Here is a 14,690-nt window from a genome sequence, read left to right as displayed (position 1 = left end):
TAAACGAACTTAGCCATAGAGTTGTATGTGTTATATTTTCAGGCAGATGAGAGCAGTTGCATGACTGAGGTTGTTGACCTGCAGTCTGTGTTGGTTGCTGAGGGTGATGCGGGTAGTCTTCAGAGGCTGCCAAAGCTTCAAGGGCCTGTAGGGTGGAAACCAGAGCATCATCAAGCTCCTGTGCATGATCTCGGACTGTTCTTGTTGCAACGTTATCAATCAGTGTCACAGGAACGTCTTCATTGGCATGGAGAGATTTTCCAGAGGGAAGTCCAACGCTGGCGCTAGATCGAGCTTTCCTCCCCCTCTTTGGATCCTCCTCATCGGAGCTGTTATCCCTGAAGCCAGGCGGAGGAGCAGCAATAGCAGGTTGTGGTGGTTGGAGCTTTGCTCCGCCCCCATCTACCACCTCCTCCTCCTCCTCTTCTTCTTCATTCCCAGGGGGTGGAAGGGCTGTGAGATCAACAGCACCTGCATCTCGGGAGGCACAAGCAATGGAACAATGCTTCCCTGAACTCCCACTTTTTACTGCATTTGACAGACCCTCTGCCCTCAGTTTGGCCTTACAGGAGTCACAGAAGTATCTTGTAGCTTTTTGGGACTGATTCATTGTTTGAGCTCTGGCTCGAAATTCCTTATTCTCTACTACTGGACACTCTATAACCACAGCTGTTTCCTCTGTGCTCTCCTGCGTGGGATCTGACTTGGTACGAGGCCGCCCAGGGGGTTCTGGAGAAATAAAGTTCTCATTGATGTCCAACTCAGTCTCGGCCTGTGTTTGGATCTTCTGAAACTGGTGTTGCTCTCGAAGGTGAACGTGACACAGTCCTAGATGCTGGGACTCTGCAGGTACCGTGGGTCTCGAGCACCCTGATTCCCTGTGTGAAATTTCCCTCTCGTCTCCTCGCCGCCCTCCACTTTGTAATCCAGATGCAACAGAGCGCGGGTGGGGATGGTGGGAGCTTCTGTAATCTGAGGATAGAATTGTCAGAGCAGTGGAAAGTTTAATGTGTTAAGAACTAGCAGGGATGAAGAAGATCCAGATGGATAAGCAGAGGCGACAGTTGGTGGTCAGATGGGGATTATTTATTGTCGAGGTGGATGTTGAAAGGTGAACTTTTTCTGTAGTTACAGGATTATAGTCTGGTGAAATGTGATGACATGATGGCAGAGTTCTTCCTTAATATAGACAATGTAGATGCAGCAGATGGAAGAGGATCTGTTCATGTTTGAAAAGTAGAAGCGTATGGCTAAAGTAGAGAGTGCCATATCCTTTCACTCCGAGTTTTGTGAGATATCTCATTGCAAAGAAATAAAGCGTTTTGTTCCAGTGAGTCAAAATGGACATGAGAGAATAGACAGCAGAGGGCGGCCTGGCAAGAGATATCCAGGATAACCTGGCCACTGTAATGATTGCTGTCAATTAAGGAGAAGTAGTTTCTGTGTTGACTGAACATATAATGAAGACAGACGAAAATTTACCAACACGCAAAGCATACAGGTATTCTTGACTTTGATTTTAGAACAATTATCCAGATGCTTACTGATATATCAAAGAATGTTTTCAATAAATACAAAGCGATGAAGCATTAAAGTCTTACCTGCTTTGGTCAGCTGTGACTGACCCGGGTTCCTAAAGTAAATGGTGCGTTTAGGGTCCACAAACAGCTTGTAGTAGCCAGAGATGAGGCATGCAAAGTTACTGGCATCGGGCCATTCCATTAGCAGGACCAGAGGCTGTGGAGGGGACAATCATTTTGTTAAAAAGTAATCAGATTACATGTTTGGAATTTTTAAGGCAGAAATTAAAAACCTTTGTTTTTTATGATGCTGAGATTATACCAGGATTGAATTAAGATAATCTAAAATAGTCTGTGTTTGGTAGATTATACCAAAGTTCCATTGAAGTAAATCAGATAGTTGAAAAAATGTATCTTTAAGTTTTGCTGCATTTCTAAGGAACAGGAATTTTTGGGGTGGACAGCAGGGCTGGGATCTTCACCAACTCCCCAAAGCTCATTTAACTGTTGCCAATGACTCTAGTTCTGAAATTGTACCCGCAGGTGGTGGCAAGTGAGCGCCGGCCCTGCTCCAGCAGGCGTCTTCTCCGAGTCAGCAGGCCACATTTGGCTGATTTGTACAAGGCTCGTGTGATGGAGCAACTTCAAACTGGTATTTCGCAGAACCAAAATAAAGTGTTATTTGGAATGAGTCCAACTATCATCTCCCAACGGAAGGTTATTTAACAGGAAATGCCAGAGACAGGTTGCAAAGTGAATGTCCTAAAAAAATGACACTCCAAGAAAAACCTTTATTTCACCCTGTCAGCACTTTGGTACTGTCGATTGTCTCCTGCAAATTTGCAGTCATGGTTGATGGCACTATTTTACAGACAGATGTCAGACAAGTGCACTGGAACCTGCACATGTGGAGGAACTTCATGATCAGCAAAGTGTTCAGATTCTGTCAACAGCAGTTAGATTTTAAGATCAAAATGTGTAAGAGACAGCAGTCGGTGAAGAAGATTTTGTCTTTTTTTATATCTTCAGCACACACCCTCGGCTCTGCTGCTTATCCACAAAAACATACACATTTCAAATGAACAATTTTTAAAAATGTAAGCAAGTGTTCACGATTGGTTGTCCACAAGTATAAAGAAACAACTGATCAAACATACATATTAGGTTTGACATGTTTATATTTAGGTTTCGTGCATCCTCTGAGCAGGTGCAGAAATACCTTTGCCTCATGAATTGTCACTTCCACTCGGGCCACTCCTTGACTTTCCCGATAGAGCTGGATTTTGGAAACCCTGCAGAACTCAGCCAGTACTGTAGTAAGGTTGTTTTTCAGGTCAATCACATGGCTGATGCCATGTCGAGGTCCCACCAGTAGTGTTGTGGCTGGCTGTTTCTCATCCTGAATCACAATATTTTAAAACTTTATTCACACCTCATAGTCTATAAATATATGCATTTAAAAATATCTGAATGCATAAAAATGCCTCAAATCAAGTAACTGAAATAATCGATTGTCTTGAACGCAAAAGCCATTTACCAGTCCAACAGTGTGAAACAGGATTCCACCAAAAGGCGGGAGGTCATTGAGTACCCGCATATACTGCAGCTTTCCTTGGAGTGGAGGGACCTGTCAGAAAAAAAGATCATAAAAAAAGAAGCACAACTTTGAGGAAAACAAGTCACATCCTGCATTCTCTCTATCCACATGGAGGCACTGTTGAGCCACAAATCTCACCAATGAAGTCTTATGAAACAGTCAGGGGCTTACCCAAAGGAGTACCGGTAGTTATTTAACAGTCATAGCTATATGCAACAATAAAGTCAAATCTTTTGCGAAAACACAACTGAGTGCCAAAATTTGTGTTTTAATTGCAATCAAGGGTATGACTATTTGGAAAACCTCATTCAAGTTGTGTATATTTGACATTCAGATAACTTTCAATTGGTACAGTCGACACCAAAAATGTTTTTATCATGGAAAAACCTTGTTGCCTGATGGTGGTGGGTGTTGGTAAGTCTTCAGCAGCTGAGACAGGGTTTTGCACACATTCTTCTCCTTCACGGTGGGGAGCAGAGTCAGTGGAAGGAAAGGTTCGAGCCCCCATTCTTTTCTAAAACGGAAGAGAACGACAAAGTTTATACACAAACAAGGTAAAAACATTTGCCTAAGCTTGACAATGAGCCTCGGTAACATCCCATGCAATCCCTACAGTGTCATGGCTACCCTCTGGTTATTAAACTCAATGAATGGATTCTGCCTCTGAGATTATGACAGCAAAAACTAATTACTTGTTAGGTTAAAGTTTCAAGGAATACTTGGACTGAGATGTAATTTCAGAAAGCCATGGAAATGTCGGTCTCTTGATGACCTAGAGAAAATTGTCTCTAAGTAATTGAGTTTTAATACCACTGGGATTAATTATTAATAATTTAAGCATTACTGAATGAATTGAATTAAATATAACCCCCATTGATATGCTTCCCAAAACTGTTAATGAGATAAAGAATTCACTATAAATTCTCTAAAGTTTGTGACTTTGTGAGCTTACTCAACGTGCTTGAGGGAAATCTTCTGATTGGGCCTTGCGGAAGACACTGTGATGTAGATGTGGAGCGCGGCGAGTCGTAACGTGACATCAGATTTCCAGTCCATTCCGAAGCGCTCTTTGATGACATCATTGCGACTCTGTGAAAGAAATTCTAAAGTGTTGTTTTTTTGGATCCAGCCAACGAAACTACAACTGAAGTACACACTGAATTCACACCTAAAGTGTGGCCTTTGACAAAGTTTCTGCTTCTTATGTTTAAAAATGTCTTCAGTTACAACAGGAGGGCTTTAGGGGTTCTTGTGTAGAAAAACTAATAATGCCACTTCTTTTTTTTACCTAAATGCAATCAAATATAGTGCAGGTAAACATTATCCAATGTAAACCTTAAAACAGAACAGCTGGCTGGCTTTTGGCACCTACTGCATTTCAAAGACACAGCTGTTCAGCGACATCCTGAGACTGACATCTGTTTAAATCCCACTTTAATCCGAGGCTTTACCTGTATATAAAGGTACTCAAATGCAGCAGGGTCTCTTCTTAACAAGTCTGCAGGGTCCTTGGGGAAGTAGCATATGCGGAACAGGCATTTCATTCCTTGGAAATAAGTTCTGTGAACCACCTGGAGGGAAAACAAATGACTATCAGGTATTTAGTGGTTTAATCTTGAACCTCTTGTTATACCAGAGGGTTATTTTCCCTAATATGTTGTTTCCTTATGGCATCCTAATGAAGTTTAACTTCACGAAAGACTTATTTTGTCAAAATGACTAAATGCTTAATTATATATAACCAAGCACAACGTTTTTTAGGAAATTTGTAAGAAAGCTAAAAAGGATTAAGTCTTATAAAACAGGTGCAATTTTAATTAAAGACGGGGTTTCTTTTTTGTTTCCCTTATTAAATGATCTAAACACATAATTTCTGTCTGTTAACCCAATAAAGATCAACATTAAGACACATATTTGATTCCCAGAAGCAAAAGAATCTCAATCAGCCAAAGGCAATCACCGCTTTTATTACAGCTGTTAGTTTGGAATGCAAATGACATTTTCAGTTCCTTTTCATTTGACGTTTAAGCTCCCTCCATTGTCCACTGATTACAGTGTGGGGGTTTCTGAGGTGGCTTTGCTACAGTCAGTTATTATTGCATTATTACATGTGTCAGGGGCTGGTTGTCCTGCAGTAGATTCAGCTTCTGATTCTGGTCTAGACCACCTGCCTCCAGCACCAAGGCGAAGTGCTCAATGTAGCGCAGTGAGAGGCGGTCTTGCAGGGATGAGATCACATCCTGGAAGCACACAGGGATTCAATAGATGTTTACATGCTTACAGACAAATCAAACTTAGTATTATTAAGCATGTTGCTTTCTCATAAATATTAATACCAATATGTTGCTAGGCAAACTTTTTCCTTTTTACATCTATATCTGACGTGGAGACTCTCTCATATCCTGTTTCTAAAAGGCAACTGGGCGAATTATCAGGATTTTTCTTGGTATGTTCATCATCTTCACGTTCAAGCTGCACTGATGTCATAAATAGATTCTGCAGTACAAATATGCACATTATTTTCCCTTTCATTATCAACACTAAATGAAACACGCATGCTAAGCATTTGCTTTTCCAGAATAATTTAGTGGACACTTCCTGACGATATTTCAAGTCTCGGTGGTCTCCACAGCATCGACAGCATCTGTTTACATTAACCAACACCCCCTTGCAGAAAGACACAGTCAAGTGAAGGACTCTCATATAGTCGCTTCTTTACTTGACAAGTCATTCTAATGGGCACACAACTGGGTATCCCTCTGTGCCATTGATTTAATCTGCAGCATTGTATTATTGATCCGAGCTTTCTTATTATGCTCAAATTCCATTTAATTAGGCTGACAGCAGAGAGCTTCATCCATCTTCGCTTAAAAGCGCGTCTGTGTTTCTCCCTCTCAATCTAGCATAAGCATGGGAGAGATTTGTGAAATCTAATAAAGTGCATTTAATGACTCTAGCAGGAGATGCTGGACTAGTATGAGAGGCTGACATGGAGCCAGGAAAAAAAAAAGTTCTCTCTGGTTGAAAATATTGATTGCCTTGTGATCTTAATGACACTATTAGATCAAGACTATTAATGTTAGGATATGTTCTGGAAATTGAGAGGAAAATGTTTTAAAATTAAGGCTCCTGTAGTGAAGAATGAATTGGAATTAAAACATTTTGTTTTGAAAAAGATGCTAAACGGTTTTATTTAAATAAGAGGTTTCAATTTTCTTTTCTCCTGTTTGCATTAAAACTAATTAAAAATGACTCAATTTTTAAATGAAAAAACAAACTAACATAAACAGCAAAAAGAGCACCCAGGAGACCAAAGATGAGAGATAAAACAAAAGATATTAGCTGCAATTGATTTAAATGTTCCATTTAAAACAAAACTTGTTTTTTATTTTTCTTTCATCCCTCTTTCTTCTTCCCTCTTTTTCCCCTTTCATTTCCTTCCCTTCCTTCCTTCTCTTTTTTCTCCCTTTCCTCCTTCTAAAATAAGTCTCTTGGAAATAAAGGGAGGAAGGTTTAGTGAAGAAGAGTTGCTGATATACTTTTTTTTTTTTACCCAGTCAGTCAATTCCGCTCGAAAGCAGGCAGCTCTCGTTGATTCTTTGTAGTTTTTCAGCTCTAGTTAATGTTACTGAACTGTTAGATTTCTGTTAATCTATCTTTATTTAAAAAGCAGAAAAAATAGCAAAAATAATAAATTCAGAAAAAGGTTTCTTGATTTTGTTCCTTTTTTTCATTTATGATCGCTGATATCTTGGGAACCTGAGAAGTTCTCTCTCTGAAAGTAGTGCGACAAGCCACAAGTGAAAATTTAATTACTCTCATTTCTTTCACCTCTACATAAAATGTAATGTTTTGAAGCCACTCAAGAAATGCTTTAGAATTTTAAAATTTACCATTTGGTAATAATTATCTACTAGAATTATCACTCAGAACAGAGAAGTGCCACCTGACATGGAAGTAAAATGTCAACAAGAATGAACAGATCAATGAACCATTTCCATATATGTTGTTTTCAGTTTAACAATTTCCTTTAAGAACATACTCGATAAAAACATACCCTTACAGTGGTGCGGCTGTCAAAAGTAAAAGATTTAATCTGCCCATTCTCCAAGAACACCTTCAGCACATTTGGTATAAGTAGCAAGGAGTCGTCCTTGAGCATTGTCTGAAAGAGATCAAAGGAGACAAAAGCCCCTGCTTAATGAGGAAACAGAATGCCAGTGTGCTAGCGCGTTAAGAAGACAATCAAGAATGAACACAATGAGCTGCAATGATTGGTCTTTGCCAGTGAGTAAAAATCAATAGAAACTAGAGAAGGATGATATGAGACATCTTACCAGAAAGAGGCCATGAATGAACTCTGATTTGGCCAAAAAGGGGAAAAATCTCAGCTCAGTCACCTTGACAGCAGATATTTTTCAGTGAAAAGATCATTTTTTATTATAATTATCTGTATTTCCATCCATATATCCATTTTCTTAACCTGCTATATGTCTTTCTGCCTCTGTTGGGTGAAGGTTGGGTACACACTGTATAGGTTGCCAATCTGTCGCAGGACTCATCTGTGTTTTCTTTTCAATATGTCCGACATGATTGATGGTTGCATATCAATAAAATGTTTTTTGGATTCTATATTTTCTGTGTTTCACCGTGTTGAAAAGCTCTGGTTTTTAATATTTTGGATCACAAAAGTAGGAGCTAATTTGCAGTAATAGGATGAAGCTGAGAGATTTAATGTAACATAATGATGCAGCATAGACCGTCATGCAGCCAAAAAGCAATCCTCCCCAATCTGTGGCCAGCAAAAAATCAATTTTCATCTATTTCCCATAATTCTTCTTTTTTATCTCCTTTTTTAATGATGGCAAGATACATAAAAAAAGGGTAAAAATTATTCATCACTACAATATATTAAACAAAAAATGCCATTAGCGGAAAAAAAAGCTGTATCCACAGCAGATGCCCAACAGTCTGTTTTTGGAGATCTTAAGAACTGAGCAGCCTCAACAGCGTGCAACTGTCTTTGCAGAACGGAGGTGGCAAAAGTCTCGAGTTATGACTGAACAGATTTCTCTGCTACTGCAGCATTAAAAAGGGATTACATCGGTCAGGATGCACTGCAAACAGATTTAAGGCTGCTTCTTACAAGATACACGTGTAACAAGTTTACAGAGACAGACAGAGAAAGAAATGAGATGAATCACAATTCAATTCAATTCAATTCAATTCAATTCAATTCAATTCAATTCAATTCAATTTTATTTATATAGCCCAAATTCACAACAACAGTCGTCTAATAGGATTTGTAATGGTAATTGTAAAGTAAACATACAATCAGAAAGGATCATAAATGCATAGAATTCAGTAGGATAATACTAAAACTTTAACTAAACAGACTAACTGAACTGGGCATCCCAGCCCTCAGACCCCCTTCGCGGTAAGGAAAAACTCGTAAAAGAACCGGAATCCGGAAAAAACAAAGAAACCTCAGGGGTGCCCACATGAAGGTTGGATCCTTCCCCAGGACAAATTCATCCACAATACTCCTTTCTTTTAGCAACCATTCCTAGAAATGTCAGATTACCAATACCATTTTGTAGCTCCTGATTAACTGAGACCTCGGATAACTATCAGTAACAATTTTCACTTGTTAGATTTACTTCTATTGAAAATGATAAAAGTCGTATTTATGTCATAAATGCTAATGAATGAAGATTTAAGTAAGATTGCTAAATTCTTAGAAAAAATCAAAAAGTTTGTTCCCAAATAATATTGTAGTTGTTGAAAATGATTTTTACTAAAACAGCTGAAAGCCAATGCTGGTAAAGGAATATTAATAAATGCTTAAGGAAGTCAAATTTATTAACTACAATAATTGCTGAGGTAAATGCTAAATTCGTTTTTTAAAAATCAAAAAAAAAAAAGTTATGCTGAACAATGGAACAAAGACTTTTTGATGGTTAAAACGGCAAGTTAAAAGGTTAGATGCTAAGCTAGTAGAAGTGTTTAGTTAACAAAAATGCAAAATATGCAACAGAAAAAAACAACAAAAAATTAGATGTACTCTTACACATTTCCGACTAAAAGTATGCTAAAGTGGCTATTTTAAAGCAAATACACGTTTTAAAAGCAACATATGTATATGTTTTTTGTTTTCACCCAGTTTTTTAAAATTAATACAAGCCTTACAAATAAGACATACTCAGAAATGCAGTCAATTTTATTTGTGTATTCTATCATAATACAAGAACATGTTCAAATCTTTTCCATTGGAGTGGGTATAATAATTTGTCCCTGATAAGGAATTTTTAAATTTCCATTCTTTGCAGCATATCACACATTTCTCAGCGTGAGGGTGACACAATAGAAATATATATGGATTGGGATGATTTGCTGTGAAAAACACCGGCATCAAACCTTCAAAGCAGACTGGGTCAACTCAAATGTTATGGCTTGGTAAAGAGGCAGCTGTCTCAGAGCATATCATCTTTGGTTCCCATGGTGACAGAGCCACCAGGAGGAACTTAAGTCCATTTTTTTTGCATACTTTGTAGTTCCATAAAACTGAAAAGCCATAAAATTTCTGATTCCAATTTCTGTTCTGAATCTATTCAGTTTCCTCAAAAAAAAAAGGCTTTGAACCAATAAATCCTCCCCACTGTGAAGAATTATTCTTACTTCCTTAAATCTTTTGCTGGACAGAGGGAAAGGGGAAAAAAGCCACAATGAGCAATGGAAATCAAGAAAAACAGATTATTTTGGCAGTAAATTGCACACTGTGCCACATGCTTTTGAGAATTGAAACTGAATAGGACAAGAGAATATACATTTCTGAGTAAATCTGTGATTGTTTCCAAACCGTTTTAATCGATTCAAAAAGAATCACAGCCTGCTCTTCAGAAATTCCAAATCTCCCTGAAAAGCAATTTATTTAGGGTCAGATAGTTTGACCAGACTTTCTTTCTTTGACTTACACTCACACACAAACCCATCACATGCACACAAAGGAAGAGGTTGAACAGAAAGGTTCTTAGTTTCTTTTGAGATTGCAGATAACAAAGAAGAGTAAGTTGCAAAAGAGGTAACAGTGTGTATGTTCATGCATGTGGCACAAAAAGCAGGACAGGTTGAACTCACTGAGTCCGGGTCGCTGATGGACACTTGCTCTGAAAAGCGCACTTTAGGCGGGTTGGTTCGCAGGCGGGCTTTTTTGGCTGCACTTATGAAGGCAGACTTGGGTGACTGAGGAGGGAGATTGAGACAGAGAAACTGTAAGGTCAGAATTAAAGTTTTCGGTTACACGTTAAAATTCACAATTAAAAAAAACGACCTCTTGAAAGAATCTTGAATGCAACTTAGAGACATAATTTCTCCTATTTTATTGTTATTATTGCTTTTTGTTCTTTCACTGCTTTGCCTTTCAGTCTGTTTTATCCTATATCATACCATTTGACATCTTCTTTAACACATTTCTAAAATATTAAAATATTTATTTAGAAGATAAGCAGCACAGCTGCCTGAGGACATCAGCAGGTGGCTAGATTTTCCGAATCTTTTGGCTTTGTGCGCTGCAGTGTGCAAGTTTGACAGAGTATTATGCCGACAGACTGTAGTTTGAAATGTTTGCTAATAGACAATAAGACATTTTTGTATTACACAAACTGAAAAATATCAATCCCTTAGATTTCCAAATCTACCTGGGATCATCCGGAATTAAAAAAGAATAGAAACAGATAAACATCCTCAGCCAGAAACTTTATGTCCTGCTTACGGTTTTCTCTGCAGTCTGTTCCAAGATAAGCACAAAATGGAGCATAGTCAGCATGTGTGTTGCTGGGGGTGGGGGAGAGCAAAATCTATTGCATTTTGTAAAGGAGGCTGGACAGAAAGAAAATGTGAAGATGAAGTCCTGCTGGGGAGACCTCCATGAGGGCTTGTAGTGAATATGAGACATTTTCCAAATCAGTGCAGGAGTTCATGATGTTGCATTTCCTCATAATTTCTGCATATCTAAATGACTGTCCAAAGGTCATCCTGATTGTCTTAGTGTATGGTTTTACCATCCTTAGTTTGATCCTGCATACATGTTCTGCTTGCCGTAACACTCCCAATGTGCACAGACTTCAGGATTTTTTCAGGAATGAAAATGTACATACTTTCTCCATTTCTGATACCAAAACTGTGCAGGAATGTCAACATTTGCTTCTGCACATCTTCCTAAACTTGTCAGGGCATTGGTGGATGCCCGCCTTATGCTACTTTTACACCGGGCTCACAAATGCGCGTTCAAGTCTATGAAAACGCACATATATGCACGTTTCAAGCTTCCACATTCAATACTCTTGCGTTCATGCAAGTTTTTAAGTCTGTGTTCAGGCTCTATGTACAAAACGCGTTGCCATTGAACACATGTCAAAAGTTAAACCAGTTGAACCTTGATCAATCACGGAGTCAGATTTGGTGGTGACCAACTGGTAGCGTCTTTTTCAAAACACAGAAGTACAGAGGAGAAATCAGTTTTGGTGGTTTGTGCCCGGCCAGAATTATACCACTTCAATTCTTCAATATATTGGAATAGAGCTGTGAAAGAAAAAGCCTGGAGCAAGGTTTGTACCGCTTCGACATTTTGCACCAAACCTCTCCCAACTGTGAGTGCATGCGCGACAATCCAGTGTGAACACTGTGTGCTAAAAGCGAGTTCAAGTATGCCCGTTGTGTTTGTTGTTGAACGCTCATCACATACCCGGAGTGTACGTAGAGTTAAACATGTTTCTGAAAGCTGCTGAATTATAAAGATATTTAGTTTTGGGAATATTTGTAACTGAGTTTGTATTTGCTAAAACTTCACTCAGAGAAAGGGGAGCAACAATACGCTCACAGAAAGTATATTTAACTCAAAGTATAGGGAATCAAACATATTGTACCGATTTTTTATCAACCATAAACTACACTTTCATGTCAGTTGTCTATCTTTTTAGGAGATGAAACACAGCAACATAAAATTCCCTCATATGCTTTGTTTTAAGTCTCAGGTGCTTGTAATGTTCTCACTTTGAACAGTCTGGCTGAAAAAAGAAAGCACAGTGGTGTGCCTTGAACACTAATCTTTTGCTTCCCTTGCACCTGTGTGCACTGTCAAAACAGAATACTGAACAGCATGTTTTCTAAGTGATACTGTGGGATTTGAGGCAAAAAGAAAAAGGTGTTTAGACCAATGAGTACTGAGAGAAATCCGGATGGAGAGGAGCATGAAAGAAGAGTGTGGTCCAACTTTAGTACCTGATGGGGCTGCAGCACAGTGAGAACTATAGTGTCTTTACAGTGTCTGTAAAACGAAAGGAGAGAATGGAGAGGGTTAGATAATGCCACAGACAGCATGGTGCTCAGAGGCAGTTTATATCTGCCTTTTTCTTGCTGTTTTTTTCAGCCACATAAGGTCTGACTCATCCATGGGTTTGTTTTGATATAACGCACCACCAGCAGCAATAAACAGTTGCCTTTTTTGATCCACCCTCTTTACCCATGTCGTCTTTTTTGTCCTTTATATACACTGTTGGTTATCCAGCTTGTAGAGCATCAACCTTGCCCCCTCCCACCACCTCCTCCCTCCCTCTTGGGACAGTAAAGGATGTTACCTTACAAGGTCTATGACTCTCTCTCGTGGCGCGTCGCTCACCGTCTCTTCGTTAATGGCCAAGATCTGGTCTCCGGGGAGAAGTTTGCCAAAAGACGGGCCGTCTGCAAACCCGTGAAAACAAATGATAAATTGTGCTAACGCTTCTGCTGTATTCTGTGCCGCCATTTTGATTTAAGCACACACTAACCAGCAAAGACGGAGCGTACAATAACCGGCCTCTGGCTGCCTGCGATGAAGCCAAAGCCTTGAGTTGGATGCCGTTGGATAGTGACCTGTCGAGCTGAGGCAGGACTTAGGGTTCCACAGTCCACTCCATCCCGGCTGTCCTCTAACATGGCAGTGCTGTAGATGAGCACAATTAAAAAAAGACAGACACAGAAAATAATAGACGTGTTCTTAATTTCTTAAGAGAAAAAAAAAACCAGAATGAGCCCTCTGTACCTGTCACATCCATTTGTGTGTCCATCCTGGACCTTGGCCATCCCCTGAGAGGAGGGAGCAACATGGGACGGCGTAGCAGTGCAAGGACGGCTCTCTGTTTGGCAGTCATTCACCTGTTCAGTTAAAAGAAAGCAAGATGGCATGAAGGCAAAGGTAGGAGACATCAAGCTTTCTCTGGTTGGTCCTCATTACGATGCACAATTAAGGCCTCTTACATAAGAATACAGCATCTGGAATTATCTGGCAGTTCAGACAAATCCAAAAAACCTGTAACATTTTCCACACAAGGATGTTATCTCGTAAAATGTCTGAACGTCTTATGCTTGCACGGACCGCACTAGTACTGTCAACTACACACAATTTTTCACCGATGTGTGTGCGTGGGTGGCACTGAAAGCAAGATTACATAAAAGGTGAGTTTTTACATGTCTGTTTATTGCTGAAAAATGGAAATCATTGTGAGGCAGGGGCATACACTATGCATTTGCAGTCATGTCTGTGATTTGGTACTCAGATGATTACTGATGAGATGATTGGTGCAGATGGGTTTACAGAGACGCAGACAAAGAGCATAGTTGAGACCTTGCTGAGTACCACTGGCGGAGAACAAAGTGTCTGTAAAGGGAAAATGAGTCACAATAGTCAAAGGATGAGATTCACATTCTTGGCAGTCTCTGCGTCTGATTCCAGAGGCTTACAGGGGAGCATGGGTCATTTACAATCCCCCAGATGCATTACTGATCTCCACCTTGTGTCATAACTTCACATGAGCACTGATGTGTGATAGAAAGGCTTCACATTCAGCTCAGTCCATGACCGAAGAACCATTACATTATTCGTGTTTTGAACTTCAATGACACAAATACTTATCTAACACAGATAAAACTTTCTGCATTTGGAATTCATTAGGCTCACAATGGATGAGCTGTCTGTATCAAAGGTGCCCGGTGAAACAAATGGCACCACAATTGCTGGTTCTGCCTCTCAAAGGGATTACATGTTTTTGATTGAGAATGATAAGTCTCCCCTTTGATTCTCACAATGGATTCTAACAGTGCTCATCTTTCCCTATTCATCCTTCATCTCTTCTCTCGTTCTCCTTCCATCCTCTGTCCTGTTGCTAATTCTGTTGTAATTCTGTCTCTGTTGTATAGGAAAAACAGAAAAATAAATATTTTCTTTAGTTTCCTGTCTTGATAAAAAATAAATAAATTCTGGTTTAGAGTATTTTTAAAATCAAGTGTAAGTATTGGAAAACAAACTTGACAGATAGGTCAAGATTGAAGGTACAAACAGTTATTAAGTAGAGGGACAAAGCTTTTACTGTGCAAAGAAAGAGGATTTCTGTCAGGAAAGATTGATCCTCAAGGCCATCAACAGGCCTTCCTGTTGCCATGACTACTGTTCTCGTTTGCTGGTTGAAGTTACGGCGAATGGACGGTTAGTGGGTGGACGAGAATGGTGATGTGACCACTGCAAGTGTGAGAGCTAACCA

General features: G+C 39.4%; 1 protein-coding gene across 10 annotated transcripts in view; it reads right to left on the bottom strand.

The window, feature by feature from the left end:
- Positions 1 to 14,690, bottom strand: part of frmpd3 (FERM and PDZ domain containing 3) — a 113,602-nt gene that overhangs the window by 5,593 nt on the left and 93,319 nt on the right. For 5 of the 10 annotated variants that reach the window (XM_020706654.3, XM_078954294.1, XM_078954293.1 and 2 more), the window contains 14 exons: positions 13,196 to 13,308; positions 12,942 to 13,096; positions 12,753 to 12,855; positions 12,397 to 12,442; positions 10,255 to 10,359; positions 7,175 to 7,282; positions 5,226 to 5,357; positions 4,569 to 4,688; positions 4,070 to 4,206; positions 3,505 to 3,631; positions 3,058 to 3,147; positions 2,740 to 2,919; positions 1,602 to 1,737; positions 79 to 972 (listed from right to left, as the gene is read on the bottom strand). In XM_020706654.3, coding sequence (XP_020562313.1) covers positions 79 to 972; positions 1,602 to 1,737; positions 2,740 to 2,919; positions 3,058 to 3,147; positions 3,505 to 3,631; positions 4,070 to 4,206; positions 4,569 to 4,688; positions 5,226 to 5,357; positions 7,175 to 7,282; positions 10,255 to 10,359; positions 12,397 to 12,442; positions 12,753 to 12,855; positions 12,942 to 13,096; positions 13,196 to 13,236 — 2,374 coding nt within the window. In that variant the 5' untranslated portion in view covers positions 13,237 to 13,308. Of the gene's footprint in view, positions 1 to 78; positions 973 to 1,601; positions 1,738 to 2,739; positions 2,920 to 3,057; positions 3,148 to 3,504; positions 3,632 to 4,069; positions 4,207 to 4,568; positions 4,689 to 5,225; positions 5,358 to 7,174; positions 7,283 to 10,254; positions 10,360 to 12,396; positions 12,443 to 12,752; positions 12,856 to 12,941; positions 13,097 to 13,195; positions 13,309 to 13,410; positions 13,441 to 14,690 lie in introns of those variants that run through there. The other 5 variants (XM_020706655.2, XM_078954296.1, XM_078954292.1 and 2 more) reach the window with 4 other exon arrangements.

Source organism: Oryzias latipes, chromosome 10 (assembly GCF_053564925.1).
Source record: "Oryzias latipes strain Hd-rR chromosome 10, Olatipes_Hd-rR_3.1".
NCBI classification, from domain to species: domain Eukaryota; kingdom Metazoa; phylum Chordata; class Actinopteri; order Beloniformes; family Adrianichthyidae; genus Oryzias; species Oryzias latipes.
Note: the sequence above shows the minus strand (reverse complement) of the source record. Positions and strands in the feature narration are given on the sequence as shown.